This window comes from Anopheles arabiensis, chromosome 3 (assembly GCF_016920715.1).
Source record: "Anopheles arabiensis isolate DONGOLA chromosome 3, AaraD3, whole genome shotgun sequence".
Taxonomy (NCBI): Eukaryota; Metazoa; Arthropoda; class Insecta; order Diptera; family Culicidae; genus Anopheles; species Anopheles arabiensis.
In genome coordinates this window covers 95,352,595-95,372,724 of record NC_053518.1, presented here as the reverse complement: position 1 = coordinate 95,372,724, position 20,130 = coordinate 95,352,595, and the positions used below count along the sequence as shown (strand labels likewise).

Sequence of the window (20,130 nt, the reverse complement as noted above, 5' to 3'; positions counted from 1 at the left end):
GGGGTACGCTCCGGACACAGGGACTTAGGTAAGTCCCTCATCTAAATGTGAGTAAAGTTAAATTGTAAAATTGGAGATCACGTTCCCAGCACAACAATGTATGTGTGGAACGATACGACTGCACAAAAGATGTCCTGAGAGAGCCGTCCTGTGAGTAAGTTAAGCATAAAATTAACTACGTTGTTTTTTGGGGTTGCTTGCTTTGGGGTTTCGGACGTACCGGCCACGGAGCAGAAAAAAGAATAAAAAAGCATCAGAATTCAATTTCGCAAAGTGTATCTTTTAAACTCTTTATTTACAATGTTGGTTGTTGTTTTGCCGTAGCGTGATCCATACATGGATACGTTCGTTGCTCTTTCTCGTTGCTTTCCCCGCGAGCATAACTCATGCTTATAACGTACATTATTAATTCTTCTACCTATTTTGGAAGATGCGCGTTCTCTTACTGCTCTACGATACGATTTTCCTCCCCGTTAGGAAAGATTTTTCTATGTTTTTCGCGTAACGCTAGTTCTTTTTGATTGCTTGCTTTTTGCGAAAGTGTGTGCCGCTTTACCGTTGCACCCTAAAACTGTCGATTTTACTAGCAAACTAACGTCTATCGCTCGTTTGAAAGGCATCGTTTAAATTAGCTTATTGTACCATATTACACAGACCGTGCGCGCTCTCTTTCTCTCCCTAGTTTGTTTATGTATGTTGTTTTGTTCGATTTACTTAATAACTAGAAAAACAGTAAAATATATTCAAATGTTTAGAGTCCTTCGGTTGCTTGCTCAGCAGATGCTTACGGGCTAATGCGGGGTAGGAGGAAGGCATTAGGATTTGGTTGCTAAATAGAGCTAAAGTAAGGCAAACAGAAAGCTCGCTTGGAACAAACAATGGTGGCTAGCCGGTTGGATTGCTAGGCTTTTCTTTTGGCCAACCGTGACCACCATCTGCTTGCACAATCTGTCTCTCTATCAATAAGGTTAGGAAAGTTAGGAGAGCCTTTCTCCATTTGCACTAGCATCTAATCGATTGCCCGGGCCCGCGCGTGCATCGGGCGATTGGAAGAACCGTTGTCAACAACCGTTGATAAGACAATCGTGGTGTTATGTATACTTTTTCAAAGTTTTCTTTCCTCCTGGAACGAGGATCGTTTTACTCTTTTTTCTGTTTTTTCTTTCCTTTTACAGTTAAAGTGTTTGCTCGCATAAGGACAGGGACAGGGAAGGTGTTTGGAGGGCTGCTACAAAGTACGGATTACCAGCTGTCCAAGTACGGATTATTGCTATCTTTAAATTTGTACCCACTGTGTGTATGTATTTGTATGTGCGGTAAAAACGGAAAGATTGCAAAACTCCAGTCGAATTACAAAACATACATTTGTTTCGTTCAATAGGAATAATTGGGTTCTAATGCTGGCTTCATCACTCTACCGTTCTGGTGTAACGATATCTTCCGTGCCTTGCATTTCACATGCGAAACCATATCCCACAAGTGGAAGTTTATCGATGAAGTTGAAATCTCAAAGAAAGAAAGAAACATCCGAACAAATCTGCTAATGGAAGGCGAAACTGAGAAAAGCAGGAAGAGCATAAAATTCAGAACATGCATGGCGTAAAAGGCGTCCGAGATTTGCGCCGAATGTTTGCGCAATCCATTTGCGCGTTCCACGGGCCACAGAGGAGAGGGGGGGGGATCTTTTGCGGCGGATCTTTTCGTAAGAGTTGTTGAAAATTTTAACCCATTTCTTCACTTGATTTGGCTTCGTCTTGTGCGTTCTCGTGGAAGTTGATATTCAAATATTTGATCATCTCGCAGCCGCGCGCATGCCTGTGTGCTTTGGTATGTACGCGAACGTATGTATGTATGTATGTATGTAGGTAGGTATGGGTGTGAGCATACATCTTAAGCAGAGTTCCCAGTTCGTTTAAGATGAGAGGCATGCTTTTTGCCCGTTTTAAGTAGCTGCCTCTGGGGTTTTTTGTTGTTCTGTTTCATTAAAGTTAGCCCTTTTTTGCTTCACATTCTCACTCTCCTTTTCAGCGTGCCATTGACTCTATCCCAATAGGCTTGCCCACCCCGGTTTGCTCGCCCAGCAGGGATGATGATGAGCCGTGCGCTGTTGCCCTCATCTCACCGTTGTCTGATTTCGTTTTGTTTAAATATGTTTTATTTGTTAACAAGAAGATAAAATAAAACCGAATCAGTTCTGTGCGCCTTTCGCCTCGCGACGCTCGAGGGACGAAACAGCGCGTTTGTGTTTTCTTTCCACGCTCATTCGGTTGCTTTTTATCTATCCGATTTGACTGTTTGCATTTTCTAAATCGTCTATTTGTGTACGTGCTTCTCAGTGTGTGTGTCTGTGCGTTAGAAGAGCGATAGAGAAGAAAAGTGGAAGGAAAATGAGAGATGATAAAAAACAGCCCAAAAACAAGCTCCGAAATCCACCTGAAAACAACGGGGGCGTAGGTGTGTAGGGTGGATTTCCTTATCTATAGTAAATGCGATGTTACGACTAATGAAAGTCCCAGACACAAGCAAAGACACACACACACATACTTTGCAGTCCATTTTTTTGCTTCGTCTGTTCAGTTCTTGATTTGTTCACCACCCTCCGTTCCTTTTCAACTTCTTATTGTTTCCCTATCGTCCTCCTTCCCCCTTCCATCCCTCCACAACTTTGCTTGACTAATCAAATTCGTTGGCGTCATTTTCCTCTTTCTTTAATGCTTCGTTATTAGCCGTTCGGTAGTGCGATCAGTTCTTTCCCACCTTTTTCGCGTCCCAGCGCGCAACTAATGAGACCGGTAATCATTATAACATTAATAAATAATCCTCATAACAGAGTTTGGCACTTCGTTAACTGATTTTCTTCACCCGTTTGCTGTAGCTTTTTGCATGCCGTATGGGTGTGCGCGGGTTGGTGCGAATGCAACGCTGACCAGCTCCCTCACGCCCGGTAGTCTCTTATCTTGGTTTATGGTGCATCGTTTCAGGTGTGTTCTGGAGCTTTTGAGCGGTTCTCGGGCGAGCGGTTACTACGACGCTCAACTTATTAGAAGCATCTTTTAAAAGTGCCATTCATTAGCAGATTATCAAACGCACCACATATATGCTCATTAAAAAAGCATAAATGGCAAAGGCTGCGCTTTCGGGGGAAGGAAAGAAACGTTTACAGCGAGCGTTGTCGCGTCCGTAAAACCGGAACCAAGGGTGAAAGAGCTGGTGATAGTATTTTTTTTTGGGTTGAACCAAGAAAAGACCTATAAGAAGATATAGCTCCGGTTAGTTGAGAATGCGATTGCGGGCAACGTGGAGCGTTCCTTCACATGACGGGTTTCCTCAATACGTCGAGCAGGGGGTGTACGGAACACACGAACGAGGTCAAGAAGCAGTAGAAGCTTAGTCAACGGTCCTTGCTGAAGCCCTCGGAATGAACTTTGCCCTGTGGTAAGCAGGTGTTGGTAAGGGTTTAGCAGTGCTATAGTTTTCAATTTCTTACCGAAACGTCGGAAGCGAAAGTAACGCTCACCAAGTCCGGCCACGGTGTAAGTTGATACGAAAAAGTGGAGGGATTTCTTGTTTGCTTCTAGAACAATCCACCACGCTACTCGCAAGAAGTAGATGTGTTATTCTAGTCCCGATGGGATGTGCATTTAATGTGATTTGTTTTAAAACCGTGGATAAGTCTCAGGTATGATTGGATTTGTAGATTTAAAAAATCAGAGGAAGAAGCCATTAAGCTAGTTCATATTTCAAGCCACCCGGGGGGAAGCGTTACGGCGAAACGCTTTCCCTCGATATTACCACAGAAAAGCCTGTATTTATGAGTGCTTAGTTGGGCTAAGTATTTCGTAGAAATTGTGCTACAAACTGTGGATATTAGTTTTTGGGATCGAAATGCTTCAGTGAAAAGCATTTTTGTACCGGTATTGTGTGTCAGAGCAAATCGTCAGTCCACTGTCCTACAGTAACGCCACAACTTTGCACTCATATTGGCGTGACACAACCGAACACAAAACAAAAAAAAACAACCATCACTTGATGTGCTCGACTGACGAAGCTGTTCGAAATATTAACGTGCCATAAAAGCAAAAGACACTGCCGAACGTGAACACGTCTTGCACTTGTTTCCATCACCTTGCCAATGCCAGGACACGCGATTCCATTCCGTTTGTTCAATCGTTTGGCACTTTGGTCGACTCTTCGTGCCCTTCTCCGTCCCTCCCCCCTCTCAAGCAAAATCTATATGCATTCCACCCCACCCAACGACTGAGGAGAGGGAGAGAGGGGAGGCAAAGAAGAGCGAATGTCGTGTGGCAAGGCCATCTCTATCGGTTGTCCGTTGGTGGTGAGGGATGAGACCGAAGACTACACTCTTCTGCGCCCGCCAAGTTAGAGCTTTATGTAATGTTGACCGTTTCTGTTCGCACATTAAACGCTCGTCCACGCCTCTGCCCTCGGACGACCGGTACGCTCGGTGCGATAATTCGCTGCTTTGGCTTTTCGATGGCATTAACGGTGGTACCCTGATTTGAAAGGCCAACAATTGAATTCGAATAACAAAAAAACGATAAAAAAACACACACTAAATACTGCCGAGCGGACTGATAAAATCAACTGAAACACTGTGAAATAGTAAACATCATCAGAAGATGTAAAAAAAAAAAACATATGCGCCACGAGACGGAAGCAACGCCATGGGAATGGATTTGTGCGCGCGTTGTTCTGCAGCGCTCATCGCGGAGTTGTTTGACTGTAGCACTGGGTGGTTCAAGGGGGTTGTACGGTTTTTTTTGTTTTCGGTACACAAACCCGAATTCCGTAACCGACTGCCGTACCGCACCGCGCACACTGCTTCGGATGGTCCGCTGTCCAGTCGCGATCGATTGACTTGTGATCGACAGCAAACAAGTGTAGAAGAGAGCGTCCACTTCTCGAAGCCTTCGTTTTATGTAGTTTTCTTTAATTTTGTGCACGGATGTGTGTGTGTGTGGATGTATTGTGTTGTTCATGTGATGATGTCGTCCAAATGCGTTCGTCGCCTGCGTTGCCCACTCACTCGCGGTGAACGGGCATGCGGTATGGCGTCCCGATCGCCATCGTCAATTTCACTCATTATTCAACGCTACCATTCCAGCCAGTTTAAAGATAATGTACACCCTCTTCTTTTGTGTTTTTGACGCAGTTTTCGAACCCGGTCATGTTGGGTAGAAAATGGCTGGGGCATGAAATTGTACCTCCCAAAGGTAGGCGGATTTTCTCACTCTTACCTTTTGCGCGAATCGATCTCACCTCGTTCATTACTATCGTTCACAGCTCACAGCAAAGCCCTGCTCACCCTCACGATTGCGTCTCGTGGCATACACAAACACACACACACACATACATACAAGTGGTTGTTGTATGTGCTGTGTTTACTTTTTGATTGATTAGAAATAATTACGATCGCGTCAAAACCCCTGCACCCCATTTTTTCAACCCGTTGCCGGACGCACCCCGAATCCAATCACCTTGAGCCTACCACCACCAGCAAAACCATCGCTGCTGCTGATTTTGTCGCCTGTGACCGAACACGGGGCCACATCGCGACGGTTATCGCCATTATCGCTGCCCGGGCCGACCACCTAAACACATCGTCGCCTATCGCTCCCGGGCATCGAGCATCGAGGACGGGTTTGTGCTGTTTTGCTGCACCATGTTTTACCCGTGCGCATTTTCCGGCCCTTTCCTCGCGCGGCCGTTCGCGCCACGGATCTTGCTGTGCTAAGCGGGACAAGCGGGTTTGCCTGAATGACGGTTATTGATTGAATTCAGTAGTTTTTTTTGCGCCCTCCCCACAGTTTCGATTTGATTTGATAAAGGCACGGGCACTATGTGACAGTTTTCCGTGCCCAGGCGGGAAAGGGCTCGTTGACTAAACCTTTCGCTTGATTCGTAACACTGCCGGAGTAAATGTGTTCCGTTTTTTTTTTCGGTTGATCGATGCATCATGCATGCATTAGAGGCTAAAGAGGTTGAATAGCGCCCGATCCGAACATGGTGTTTGTTATGAAGTTTCTGTAGTCCCGGTAAGAAATCGATCCTCGCTTAAGTGAAGCTAAAGGTAGCCGGAGGGGGTCGTTTTGTCCCGTCGTTTTGTTTGTCAAACAAGGGCCAGTATCAGCGGCAGTTCTTATCGGGCATTTGGCTACGCAGGAATAGCGTGAAATGTTGCATTCCGTAATCGTTCAATTTCTTCGCTTCTAAAACAATATCTGTTACGAGTGCACCAACCGAGTGCATTGTGGTGTGCGTTTCAACCGCTTCGTAGGGCGCTCCAGACCGAGCACTTGCGCGAGAAATTTAAACGTAAAATATTGATTTTTGAACAAATTATGTTTGCCTAACCGTTTTTCTTCTTTCTCTTAGCTTTTGTTTTGTTTTTTTTTTAACCCCGTTGCACTTGCAGCTGATGCAAGTGTATATAGTGGTGCGTCGAAAGAAGCCAAAGCAAATGGCTGTGTGTACGCGAGTGCGTTTCTGTGGTGTGGTATACGCATTTCGGGATTATGGGGTTACGGTACAACAAACTGTATGTTTTCACTTTTTCTTCTCCCGGCCAGCATTTGCCTCTCAGCTTCACTTGATTCGTCAAAAAAAGCCTTCGGGCCTGACACACATTCACAGCATATGCGTGTATGCTAACGAATAGTACACTTTACACATGAAAAAAGGGAAAACAAACCTGACGAAAAGCACACATGCCCGAACCGGTGCCTCTATCAAACATTTCCGTATGGTATGGTGCTACGCAACTATTCATTAAATGCTGAAAAAACAAAGCTCCGCACTGTGTACGTGTGTGTGTGTATACAAGCGGGCGACTGGGTAAGGCGAGGAACTCGACTCACTGTTTACTTAGACTGTCTTGAAAAGTATTCGGTTCCATTATCTCTTCCTTCACACCTGTCCTGCGACATACGACAGCTTCCCTTGGTTTGAACAGCTCGCTCGGGCGTTGGGATGGGGGGGTTCGGTTTCTGTGAGCGATCGGAATGGCAATTCTCTGTCGTGTTATTTATTCCCGATTGATTATTGTCAATAAAAAAAGATCATTAATATGCATGGCCATTTTAGGTGCGCATATCCGCAGAGAGGATCGCTCTTGAATGGGACGAGCGCGTACCACCGCATGAATGAGTATGCTTAAAGCGTCCTCCTGTGGCACTACTGTTGATTTTATTACACTCACATTGGGAGGGTTAGCCGGGCACAAATGGAATGCCGTAAGAAATGAATTCGTTGCCGATTCTTGCCCTCTGTTTGCCGGCACTTTATGAAATAGTTCATTTACCAACGGTTGGGGCAATATTTCTTGCCCGCTTGAACCTGCGCAAACATTTTCGCCTCATATTCTCTGACGAACCAAGGGGGCAACAGAAGGAAGAGGTGTTTTCAATATTAACTCTCGGCGCTGGCAGGTTCTTTCCACCAACACTCCCCGAAAAAGGAATGCGTACGCGCGGCAGGCGAGAAAGGGGCGAAGAAATTGTTTTCGCGCCTCATTTGGCGCAAATTTCTCCGTCCGATCGGCGTGTCCGCGTCCGTTACGAAAAGCAAGGGAGTGAAAAACATCAACGCCACTGGGCGCTCAAACACTAGGCCTGGAGTGGCCGCACGAGGTCGGAAAAATCGGCAAATCGGCATCGGTAGCGGCGGCAGATTATTACGTGAGCGTAACGGTCAATTGGAGCGGCGGCCGCCGTTGTTACTGCTACTGTCGGAATGAGCAGTTTTAATTGGCCACATATTCCGCACACGCCTCTCACGAAGGCAGCAGGTTGAACGAGTGCGAACGAGTTGTTGGCGTGGGTGGGTGGGTGCACCATAGTGTCAATATTTTGTTGCAAATACTTTTTCCTTCACTCGGAGGTTTTGAGGTAGAGCACGAACGAACGAACGAACGAACGAGGGAGAGAGAGAGGGGCAGCTGGGGGTTTTGCAGCTCCAAAGAGATGGGAGGGGAGGGTAGTTGATTCGGCAGTATCCAACGGAACCATGTTCGCGATCATAAGGATAATGACGATGGCGATCTTTCGATTTGTTCATCAAACCTCGCGCTGCTGCCTGTTCGAGTTTCCAAAGGCAGCAAGCGAGGTTTCAATTACTGTTCCGAGGCACAACTCGGCCCAATTCTTAGCCGTCCGAAGCGTAATTAATTGTAATGTTTCTTTTTTCATTAGCGAAAGACTGCTGCTTTCCTCACCTGTGAGTTGGCCTGCTGTGTGTTGTACGTTAAACTGTTTCCCGCTACACCAACTTGGCAAAAAAACGTAATAGTTGTGTTCAAAGTTTTCATCAGCTTCACGGTGAGTTAAGTTTTTCGGTGCGTGGGTCTCCGGTATTAACCGTCGTGTGCATGATGGCGCCCTTCCCCTCTGCCTGGAACCGCACACACACACACACGTACCAAACGGGGGAGGTCAAGGGTGCTCATTTCGCAACTCCTGCACGTTCGCTTATCGCTTCAGCGAAGGGAGAAGTGAACGAAAGCTTTACTGCCACCTGTGCTCACCTGTTCGACAGATGTGTAGTAGCAGCAGAAGCAACCAAAAGGGGTGGCAGGAAAAAAACACCACCAACACCACAGCGCTAAACGAAGGAAATGGGAGACAGGAACGGTTTGCCCCGGAGTGTTGGCATTCCGCTCCCAGGCGCTCGACACCGCCGGTTGGCGGTGGCGCAGGTTTCACTCCTATGCTCGTTGTGTTGTGTGTGAGCATTTAATTAATATATTTTCCACCAGACGGATCCCAAAGGTTTCGTGGCATCATCGGAAGGAAAGGAAGGCACGAGCGCGCCCGAGTCACGGTGGTGGGCAAACCATGGGAGGGCACTTAGACGCCAGCGAAGGATGGCAAACCAGCTACTTTGCGGGGCCCATTTGTGGGGGGCCTAGCTGAGCCTTAAAAGAAGTAATTAGCTACCGGAGTTACCCACCGGTGTGCTTACGGGCGCGCGAAACTTACGAATCGCCAACGAACGGCCCATCTCTTCCATTGCGCTTTCGTGCACTTCTTGCGCTAGTATATGTGCGTTTCTCGGTGTGTGTGCGTGTGTATGTTTGTGTGGGACTGCGTGGAAAGGGTATCGAAAATTCAAAAAATGTAATAATTGCGCACATAGTAATTATGATAATAAATGAATGTTATTATTATTCCTTTCCCTTCGGGTGGTTCCGTTTCCTTCCGACGGTGCAGCGCCACTTCCACCAAACGCTGTTTACTACTGTTGATGCTTGCGAAGGGGGGAAGGGATGGCGCATTGCTGTGTGCTAGCAGCTCTTTTTTCCCAACAACTCTAAACGCATCTCTCTTTTTCTCTCTCTCTCTCTGACTTCACACACCACGCCGTGCCTCTTAACGGTGCATGCATGTCGATGCTTGCAGCCACGCAATCACCCGGTTCAGCATCATTCCAAGGCCGGAACCTGGGCGCACCGTGTAGTGATGTATCAGGACGGCGCAATGGCAACATAACAACAAATAAAAAGTAAAAAAAAAAACATCACTACCCATCAGGCAAAACAAAACTCCCCGGTATCGGTTTTATAGTTGAGCAATTAATTATGCTATAATTAGTACTTACTAACAGAGCCCTGTGTCGTACAATGTGTTTCCCTCCATATTTCTTGCCATCTCGCTCTCTTTCGCTTATTCGTTCCCTCCCATTGCACTACGGCGGCGTTGTACGCATTCCTAGAGGGCCGGGTCCGTACCATGGGCCAGCATCATTACGGGGAGAGCAAACCGGGTTGAATTAAGGGCCGATAAAATCACCTCCTTTGGATGCCGAGCTGTGCTTTACATGTTCCAAGGAACAAGGAACTCATAACCGAGTACCGAAAGCGTCAGCTGACGCACTGCTGGAATGTAGCCTCATTAGGCCAGCAGCTCGGGCAGCCCAAAATTCTAGGAAGTCCACATTTGGAAGAATTTCCGGTTTGCGATCGATGCGAAATCGAACGAAATGTTTAACATTTAGAACCCCCTGGGAGGCTCTCTCTTTCACTCTCTCGCTTGCTAAAGCGGGTGGATAGCATTAGGACTTCCAATTGATATTGAGTCCCTGCTGCTAGTGGGTGGGCCGGAGGGGATCGTCGTTAGTCATCGTTAATGCTCTTTTCCCGGCTACATCGCACCGTGCGGCCCACGTTGCGTGTGTGGTTTGGGGCGGTAAGACGCTGGAAAGCCGATACCGTGCGCTGCGGTGGACCACGATCGATCAACCCGTCGATGAGGAATAGGTTTCGCTTCATCCGCGACGGCTTGATCGACAGCTCATCACTTACCCAGGCATACCCCCCCCCCCGTGCCCCTCTCTCTTACAGTCTGACCAAAACGAAAATCGATCGCGGGGAAGCGGACGAAAAGCAGCGGAAGGGTGCGCAAGCGCTTGGAAAAGCGATAAGTCTGCGCCCCGCTTACGCACGGTCGTATGCGCGCCATGCAACGTGTTGGCGCAAACGCTTTTGCGCCCATGTGCTCTCGCGCGTCTAATGCAAGCGCACAAACATGGCACACAGATGGCGAAGGGAAACGAGGGAATGTGAAACAGATCGAGAAATGGCAACAAACATACACAGTTCCAGTCGATGCGAGGGCGTAAGGCTCTTTGACCGTGGAGGCACACGAGCCGAGGGAGATTTGCAAACGATGCAGCGCCCATTCGTCGAAGCCGTGCTAGTGTCGATCCGGCGCCAGAGTGTGAGGCAAGAAGAAGAAGAAGAAGTAGAAGAAGAAAAACACTGCTGCCGCCGGCTGTCTGTTGGATTGTCTACGCTTGTCATCAGCGGAACGAGCTTTTCAAGGACCACCAACGATCCACACGGAAGGAAACGTCGATCTGTTTGTAATGATTTTCTTAACTGTAGCAGCGCAGCGCCTTCCTCGCTTATGTCAGACTTATGTTGTTTTGAAACGAAACGGATTTTATGAGCAGCTAAGCATGAAGTAATGCCCTCCAAGCATTCACACTCCTGCGCAGGCAACACGCGCGCGCAACATGCAGCATCAATGCACCTTGCGATTGTGTTTGTGCGGCCAATTAGAATTGCTTTGACCTCGCTCTAATGACGGTTATGTATGCATAATAAATCACTCGCAGGCGCCGATAAGAAAGCCAAGCACAAGCTGTTTGACTTCCAATCCAGCTCAAGTACAAGCGCAAAACAAAATGCGATGCACTGACCGTTCCGTCGGTGAATTGCTGCACTGCTCAATATTTGGTAAAGTCAACCTGGCGTCGTGCCCTGGTAATAAGTCGCCGGAAGTTACAATTCCGCCGGTCAGTTAATTGTTCCGTCGCATCGCCCCCCAATGACGACGCCACAACCAATTGGCTCGAATCCGATTGGCAGTAAACCGAGCGGGCGTGTACGTGCGTACGATTTATGCCGACCCATCGTTGGCAAAGACATAAACTGCCCCACAGCGTTACCGCCACATAAAAAGATTACACACGCTCGCGCGCATTAGATTAGCAGTTGGCGACGAAACACGTACGACAGATAATCGACACGTTTATCGGCTCTTCGAATTTCTCGTTGATTCCGACCTTTATGGCCAGTGGTGGTCGCGCGGACAATCTATAGACGGATGAGCAAAAACGCAAAACAAAACAAAAAAGAAACAAAATAGGAACTGTCTCAAGACGGCTCAACGGAGCTGCACGATAATGCTTACAGCAAATTGACGGGCCTGGGCCGATAAGAGCCGTGTGGTAATTGATTAGGTGGGCGTGTGTCATCTGAACACCGGACGCCGTCGTCATTCTATTGCAGAAAAGTCAACATGATCGTACCAAAGTTGGGTCGCTTATTCGCTCTTTGCCGGCACATCGACACAAATGGAACCGATCGCGTCCGAAGCGATCGCCGCACCAGTCGCGCTCTATCCATTTTCCATCTTGCGCAATTCAATTAAGCCCCAAAGCCATTCGCATTCACATTGCAATGTGTAAACAAATCGTCTTGCGGAAATGCGGCCGGTCCCAGCGGCCGGTCGCGCGCGCTCTCTCTCTCTCTCCCGAGAGAGAAAGAGAGTCAGGCATGTGGCGTGTGGGGGCGAATATAGATTGAAGTTACTTTTCAACACGTTCGCTGATTGGTTACAAATAGTTTCGTAGCACAAATTCGTTCTGACCCAAACATTATCGGGTACGCAATGGTGCGGTAAGGTCCGGTCCGGCGAGGCCGGTGAGGTGGTGCGCGGGGATCGCCATGCCTCGGAATGTCGAACGAGCATTAGGAGGGCAGCAAACGATCGATCAGGCGCGGCGACTGTGGCGGAATGAGAAATTTCCCTATATTAATTTATTTCCTTTCATTTTCACTCCCGTTTTCCCAGGAGAGGGAGTAAGGGAGGAGAGCCTGGAGCAGTGCAATGGGATACGCAAATCCTCGTGTAAACAGATCGGTCCCAGGCCCCTCGGGCCGGTTGGTGGCCGTGATGAAAAGTCATGCTTAAGTGGTCTGCTGCTGCTCCCCTTCGCTGGTTCTAGTTTGGGATCTATTTAACAGGAATCGGGGAGAGGGTTCTACAGCGGAACCGAGGGGTGCACGATGGGTTGAAGCACACAAAACGTGTGTTTGTGGTGCCCAATAATGATAGGGTAGCGCGCGCTGCAGCAGCAGAAGCAGCAATTGCCATCGTGTTTATCAATCGGTCCGTGTGTGTATGCGTTCACCGGGGAGCGGGAGGACGGTTTTAAAGCCAAGTACAAACAAGGAATCGGAAAAGGGCTCTTTCATTGGATAGCGGGAGAGAAAGGGGATGAGGGAGACGAAACGGACCTGGAGCTGGACCTGGACAGCCGGTGGGAAGGGGGGACCGAGTGATGAGCAACAAAATTATCTGATGCGCTCCAATCATCACTGTCGCAACACACGCAAGCCGTTGCGGGGTTGAACGCCGGCAGCTAATGGGTGGCGAGGTACGCGACAAGATAGGAAACGGGGGGGGGGGGGGGAGGGCGTGCGAAGGGAGTATGGGAGAAGAACATGCTTTTTTTCGCTCTGGTTTCTCTCTATCTGTCTGTTAAACTAAACGCATGATAACGAAAGATGGGTGGTGTAGCGGAAGCCATCATGCTCTGTCATTCACGCTACAGGCGAGAGAGGAGAAAAAAAACAGAACTGAAGCCACAGGGGAGGGTGGGAGAGAGGCCAAAAATTCCAATTCAGTTCAGCCCAATTGGAAAATTAAGAAATATCAGTGTGATGCTTCACGCCCGCCCCAAGCGGAAGGTGCCATATCGGATGGGAACCGACTGTCAAATGTCGGTGCAATGATAACGCCGAAACGTCACATCACACGAGTCCGAGCCGGTCGGATGTAGATTGGGACGGGTGCCCTTGTCCACGGAAACGGAAAGGCGTTTGACAGCTCCTGATGAAGAGTTGCCGTAGTTGGAGCAGTTCAGAGAAAGAGTTACTGAATGAGGCTGAAGACTTCTTTTATCCGTTTCCGTACGATCGTTCGTTAATTGCGGCGCACGGTTGGCCATTAAACTCAGGGGAGCTGAGCCTAGTCAAACACTCGCTTGTTTATACGCGCCATTTTGCTACCCCCCGTTCGATCTGGACTAGCTGGGCATGGTTCACACAAACAAAAAAACACACACACCCGTGATGGAAGAGGACACTCTATCGGTGAAACGTTTGGTTAGCGTTCGTGTAGCCCCGTGAGTTCACTGATAAGAGCGCAACTCGTCGGTGTGTGTTGTTTCTGTGCGTCCCCCTTCTAGCCGCCCCCCTCCGTTTTTTGTCGCCCCGAGAGCCCTTATTTAACCCAGAACACTCCAATTGCCTTTTTCGCTCGCTCTCTCCCTCTCACTCGCTTGGTCCGTTTAGCTTGGAGCGCATTTTTTGTAGCCCTCTCTCACTCGGCACCGGGCCACGGCAAAAGGCGTCGAAGCCGGGTGATGATTAGACAACGACATCGCGACCGGAGCGCAACCGACCCACCGCCGCTGCCACCACAAACACCACGGTACACCTCCCCGTGTGACCTCGTAGCACCGCGTTCCGCAACACAGGCCCGGCGCGACTCTCCCACACGCATGCGGGGCGCGCACATTCCGTGTGGCCAGGAGATAGCGTCAATTTAATTTGTTCGTTTTGCTGCTGCTACTACTTGCGTCGTCTTGTGGCTTTTTCGTGAGTGTAACCACAGTGACTTTCCCGCGCCACTGCCCCATCTTCACCTTCATCCCACCTTCACTACGGTGCAATGGGGTTTCCGCACCTTTCGCAGCTCGCGCGCCCGCCCAGACACCCCACCACCTCCCCAATGATCCCGCGCTTTGGATAGGAATTTCGCTACTCATTCGACGTGCGCTGTCACCTCGTTACGTCCCCCTGACGACTAACAAGCGGTCATGTAAAACGCGGAAGAAAGTGCACCGGGGTGGCTGTACTAGAGCTTCTCTCAACCCGAGCCAAGAAACCTCTCGACCGTTCTCGCCACCGTTCTGCCGCCATCCCGTCCGAACGGTCTAAGGAGTGTGCGTCTTTTTTGTTCATCCTTATAGAGTCATAATTGTTGACTGTCATCCCACGGGAGTGAGTGATTTTGCAATTTACAGAGTGTGTCTGTTTTTTTAATGCTATTGCTGTCGTGGCAGCTCTCGCCAAAGATGGGGTTTCTTCACACCGCAATCCGTATGAGTGTGGTGGAAAGTTGAGCTTCAGCTCTAGCGCGCAATGTTTTAATCGGTTCACTTTAATGAGACTATTCCGCTGGGAGGCGATCCGTCGATGGAGAGACATTTTGATTGAGCGTCTTTTTTCGCGTCTCTGCTAGTCCTAATAATCACGCGTTAATAATCAGCTTGGGTGGTGGAACAGAAGTACCCAACGACAAACGGCAATGCAATCCACTTTGACTTACAAATGTAATCATAGCACACATAGCGAGCTGTCCATGAGCTGCCGGGCTGACCCATCTTCAGTGTCAGCGTTGTATTTATCGAATACATTTTAACACCCTCTTTACACCTTTCTTATCAAATATCGGCGGATAAGGAAGACGTTGTGATTTGAAGCGCCCTAAAGCCCCCCGCTTGAAGGGGACTGGCAGTGTGTGGCGAGGTTTCCTCGTGGCGACGAGACCACTCGAGCCAACCAAATGTTGACATATGCCACACTTTGACAGTAAAAAGATTAGCAGCATTAGGGGTCGATCCGGCGAGCGCGATAATGGTAAACACCGAATGTTGTCTCGATGAAGCCCGCGATTGGTGGGAAGGAAAGATAAAGATCACACCTTTCGAAGTAGCGCATCCTTCTCGAGATTGGCTGCTCGATCGGAAAGGCACGGCTCTCGGGCTCGGACAATACCTGAGCCCCCCACCATTCTCACCGCCACGGTGTGCTTGATCAACCACACAGCTATCGCGCACGAACAGGCCGGTACAACTGAATAGAAGAAGATGAAGACGACGACGACGACGACGACGACGACCACGGCCGCTGGAGGTGATTCCACCACACACATTTGCCCAGTATTCAGAAAACCCAATATTTATTTGTTTATTCAACATGCCATAAATTATGTTATTTAAAAAGGTTCTCGTTTCCGAAACACTCCACCCCGGTTCGATCGGGGCGAGTTTTTTTTGCCTTTCTGCTGCTGCTTCGAAGTGAATCAGTATTCGTGTGTGCGTCTTTTTACTGTATTCTCATTCGGGTGTTTTTCTTTCTTCCCGTCTGCCATCTTCACCCCGTTCGCACCAACCGCATAGAATAACGCAACCAGAGCTCCACCAGAGCCACATTCCCGCGTCTCTGACTGGTGTAGTATTATTACAGCATGCTCGCGAGACGCTACGCCTGCTACGCCCCACCGACAGTAGAATGGACAGAACGAGAGAGAGAGAGCGAGAGAGCGAGAGACAATCACAATGGTGACGTGAGCCAACGATGGCGAGAAGAACAGCAGCAAAGACACGGCAGCGAAGATTCCGCGGTCCGCGAAGCGCGCTCAGTAGCCGCAGTAGCAGCTAGTCCACGCCAGAACCAGAATCTGCCCAAGAGAATCGGGGCTCCATCATGGCTCCAGTCCAGCCGAACGGTGGTAGTATTGGTAGTGTCACGTTCTTGTAACCCCCTGCTCGTGCGTTGGTGTGCGTGTGTCATAGCACAACGTTCCCCAGCGCGGCGAGGTGAACAGCGCTCCGCGGACCGCAAGATAATCAGCCACAACTGATCACCACCAGCAACAAACCTGGGTGTCGTGCGGGGGTTAGGCGGAAGGGCGGCGCGGGTCCGCAAGCGCGCGAACGCGCGATCAACAATAACGAGAATTTCAAAAAACCGGCTTGGCGCGATCGGAGGCCATGCGCAAATAACGCGAACGCAAACGCGAACGGACGGGATCGCACGTTGAAGCGGTGCAGAAACATCGCCGTAAAACGCCTCACGGAAGGGTGAAAAGAAGGTCAAGCAAGGAGGCAACGATCAGCGGAGGTTTCGCAAAGGATTGTACTTACTCACCCCTGCCACCTCACCACAGGAATCGTTTTGGTAGGACAAACAAATGTCACTCCGACGCGAAAACAGTCTTATTTCATGGAACGGGTCGTCGGCACGCAACCGGGCGGATGTAGCCAACCTATAGAGCGAGAGAGCGAGAGAGAGAGAGAGAGAGAGATGCTCAAGGCTGCTGCTGTCGAGGAGCAGGCAGCTTACCATTTTCCAGGATCGCATAAAATCGTAAAGCTGCCTGGTCCGCCCGCATGAGCAACCACGGAGAGCACAGGGCAGGGCACGGGCTAATCTGCGGTGGACGCGAGTTCTCGGAACAAAGACGCTGGATGTCCGGAATTCGTCCGCAGTGTCCCATATTTTCTCCGGGCTGTATTCCACCCCAAGAAACCATAAAAATGGTGGAAAGGGTGACATCGTCTCGCACTGCTCCTGGTTATCGTTGTTGGATGCCAAGGGTGGCGCACAAGGCGCTTAGAACGTAGGCAAACAAGTGGATCTATGAAGCGCTTATATACTGTCAATCACCGTCCGTGATCGTAGCTGTGCAGCAGTAAGTTTGCTTCCCGGCTCGCGAAGAAGTGTGCACTGCACAGCCTGGGTATGGTCGTCTCGCTCGCTCCGTGTGCAGTGAAGCCATAAAATTCGAAGAATCCTTAATGGCTTCCATGCCACGACCCACACGCGCCAGACGGGGACAATCCGACCGTCCCGAAAAACGATTCCATACACACGCTGCAATCTTGTGTCTTTGCGGTCCACGGGCTGGAACAATGGGCTGTGGCCTGCGGAGTAGCGGCAACGCTCGACGAAAGCTAACACACGCATAATTCGGGGTAGAATAACGGAAAAAATCGTGGTACGTAATCACTTGAATCTTTCGGGATTTGACCCGTTCATGTTTTTTTTTCTGTGTTGAACATCGCTCCTACGTTATGCGGTAAATTCTTCCCAAAATCCCAAGCCCTTGTCGTGGCTCCCTCGTCCTTGATAGAAACTACTCAAGGGATGGATAAGTGGTCAGGACTGAAAAGTGGTCTTTCACGATGTGCCGAACACCAGACACACACAAACACTGGAGAAAGGAGAAGACTTTTACTAATTGTTGGCTGCAATGAGGAATGGTAACATGTTTATTGCCAAAAATTTTTTCCCGGTATAAGTGTAAGGCGCACTTCAATCATTCGTTTTCCCTAATTTGAGACACATGAGAATGCAGACACTGCAACACCAACGACAGCAATAGAAACTACACATTCGCACGAAATTCGATGCGTAAGAAGTTTACCTAGTCATACGCACACCGAAGGAGTGTCGACTCCATTCACTCGTCCAGCGCTCCTGTCCACGTTCGAAAGAATCGCGGGTTGTCTGTTATCGGTGGGATCGTGTGTCCCCATACTGTCAAAAACATGCAGAGTACTGCATCGAGCAGATTTTGGTGAAAACCTCTCAAAAACTGTTTGACCATCGTTGTCATAGAAGGTGGCTCGAGTGATCGAGTTTTTCTCCTGCTGCAATGGTCACATTGAGGGTGATCGCGCATCTCACTGGAATATGGCAGGGAGAGTACGCTCGTCGCGCACAAAAAAAAATCGCAATCACTTCCACCTTTCGCATCCATTTTCGGTGCGAAAAATGTCGTTCTAAAGGTTGTCCTTTTATGTGTGGCGTGGTCGCTGGGCTACGCTGGAAGGAAAACTCGCTTCCATGAGTCAAATCTCGCCCACAGTGCCACAATTTCAAACTTCACCGACTGCATGTCCGTCGTCTAGAGTTCGTTGCTATTGCTGCCGTTGGTGTCTCTTTCTCTGGCGTCTCTTTCGCATTGGCGATCTGGCTATTAGCCATTCGCTTTGTGGGAAAACGATTGCCACTGCGGACCGTCGTCTGCGGACCGTTCGGGTCCTGTGGCAGTGGCCATACGCGATACGCGATGCATCCACCCACTCGACTGGGTTGCCGCTGCCGTTCCGTTCTTTATACAATGTGGCCCGTTGAGTGGCGATCGCCGTTTCGCTTTCAATTTCGAGTTCTCTGTTCGTTTCGATTTTCTTCGCGCTACCTCCTCTTCTGCTGCGTTCCCATTTGGGGGTAATGGTAGTTTATATCGCTTCCCTTGCACTTCGATTGCTTATCCGATCTCACTGTACCTAGATAACTACATGGCCGCGCACAACATGCGCACTCAAAAAGCCATTACACAAATGTCAATTATTTCCAATGTGTTCCATCTTCTGTCTTTTCTAGCTTTCTCTACGTCTCTTTCTGTCGCAGAAGGGTTCATTCGTTGTCATATTACCACCTTATATGCAATCCCAAACACTCTCTTGTATGCTATCCCAAACGCCTCTGCTTTGCTATACACAACATGGTAAGATTTTGGGGAAATTTGAGCATGTGATTAACGTTTATCACGGACCTACCGGTCCGTTTTACTAACTTCTTTTTTTCAATATTACCCCATTGGGGCATGGAAAGGTCCGATCCGATCGATTGGCATTGATTTCGACTGCAAACGAATGCACTTAACGTAGCCTGTGCTCTGCACCTAACTACGCCTACGATTTCCAATGATCGTGTTTTACTTATCAATTTAAAGTGAAGGTTCTTTGTTCTAGGACATCTTGGCAGGCTAGTTTTCTTGACTAGAGCCACCAGCGCTGGGATCATTGCTGGAAGATCAAGATAGGCTCGATTATTGTGCCCTGTGTGATTGAGAACATTCGGTAGACAATCGCCACAAGGTGACTCATACGTAACGCCTACCGAGCCCGTTGTTCTCTCTCTTTTTCTGCCTTCTTCCCCTTACGTTGGTTCTGCTCACATCCGCAGACTTACTTTGTGACTGTGATTTGCAAACCATTGTTGGTTTGTGATGCGGAGGAGTTGTCCGCTGGGTTCCTGTCGACTGCAACTGATTTGCTAGGATCACGGCCCTTTCACGTCCCTTGCATTGAACCAAATCCGATGCGATGACAACGCACTGCTACGGTGGCTCACCAGCAGCGAAGATATGGAAAACTAAATGGAAGAGAAAACAACATGACAGCAACGTATTCAGAACCGGAGTGCGCAATGCAAAGGATCTCTTCGTGGACGTGATTCATTGCAGTGGACTGGAGTGGAAGCGAGTAGGCACACGAAATAACACGAAACGACGAAACACATATAACTCATCTACTTTGAACATAAATACTTCTACTCTATAGCTACCGTAACACATAATTCAATTGAACAATCGACAATCAACTGCATCAGAATAGAAGAAACAACAAAATAGTACGAGAAGGGAAACTCTATCATAAGATACACCATATCAGGACATTTTTGGGCAACAAGCCCAGACGATATGTATTTCTCAGTGAAAACCAAAATCAAACTTGCTGTCCTTTATATCACAGCACAGTGCTGTTCGCAGTGAATCTTCATCCCCAGAGTTCATTGACAAAAGGTCCAGCCAGGTAGTGCATGCTGGCATATTTGCCATTTATTATGTTTGTCCATATCACACCTTCTTCGATCGTACGCTTCACCGTACGGTTGGGGCACCGATTCGCCCGCCCGGAGAAGGTTCATGTGCGCCAGACCGACCACTAAATGGAGCTTACAAAGGT

At 48.9% G+C, this 20,130-nt stretch overlaps 1 protein-coding gene across 1 annotated transcript in view; it reads right to left on the bottom strand.

Moving 5' to 3' along the window:
* Positions 1 to 259: 259 nt before the first annotated feature.
* The window catches only part of LOC120904599 (protein pangolin, isoforms A/H/I/S-like), a 29,207-nt gene continuing 9,336 nt past the window's right edge, over positions 260 to 20,130 (bottom strand). The window contains exon 2 of the mRNA XM_040314706.1: positions 260 to 19,537. Coding sequence (XP_040170640.1) covers positions 19,513 to 19,537 — 25 coding nt within the window. The 3' untranslated portion in view covers positions 260 to 19,512. The remainder of the gene's footprint in view (positions 19,538 to 20,130) is intronic.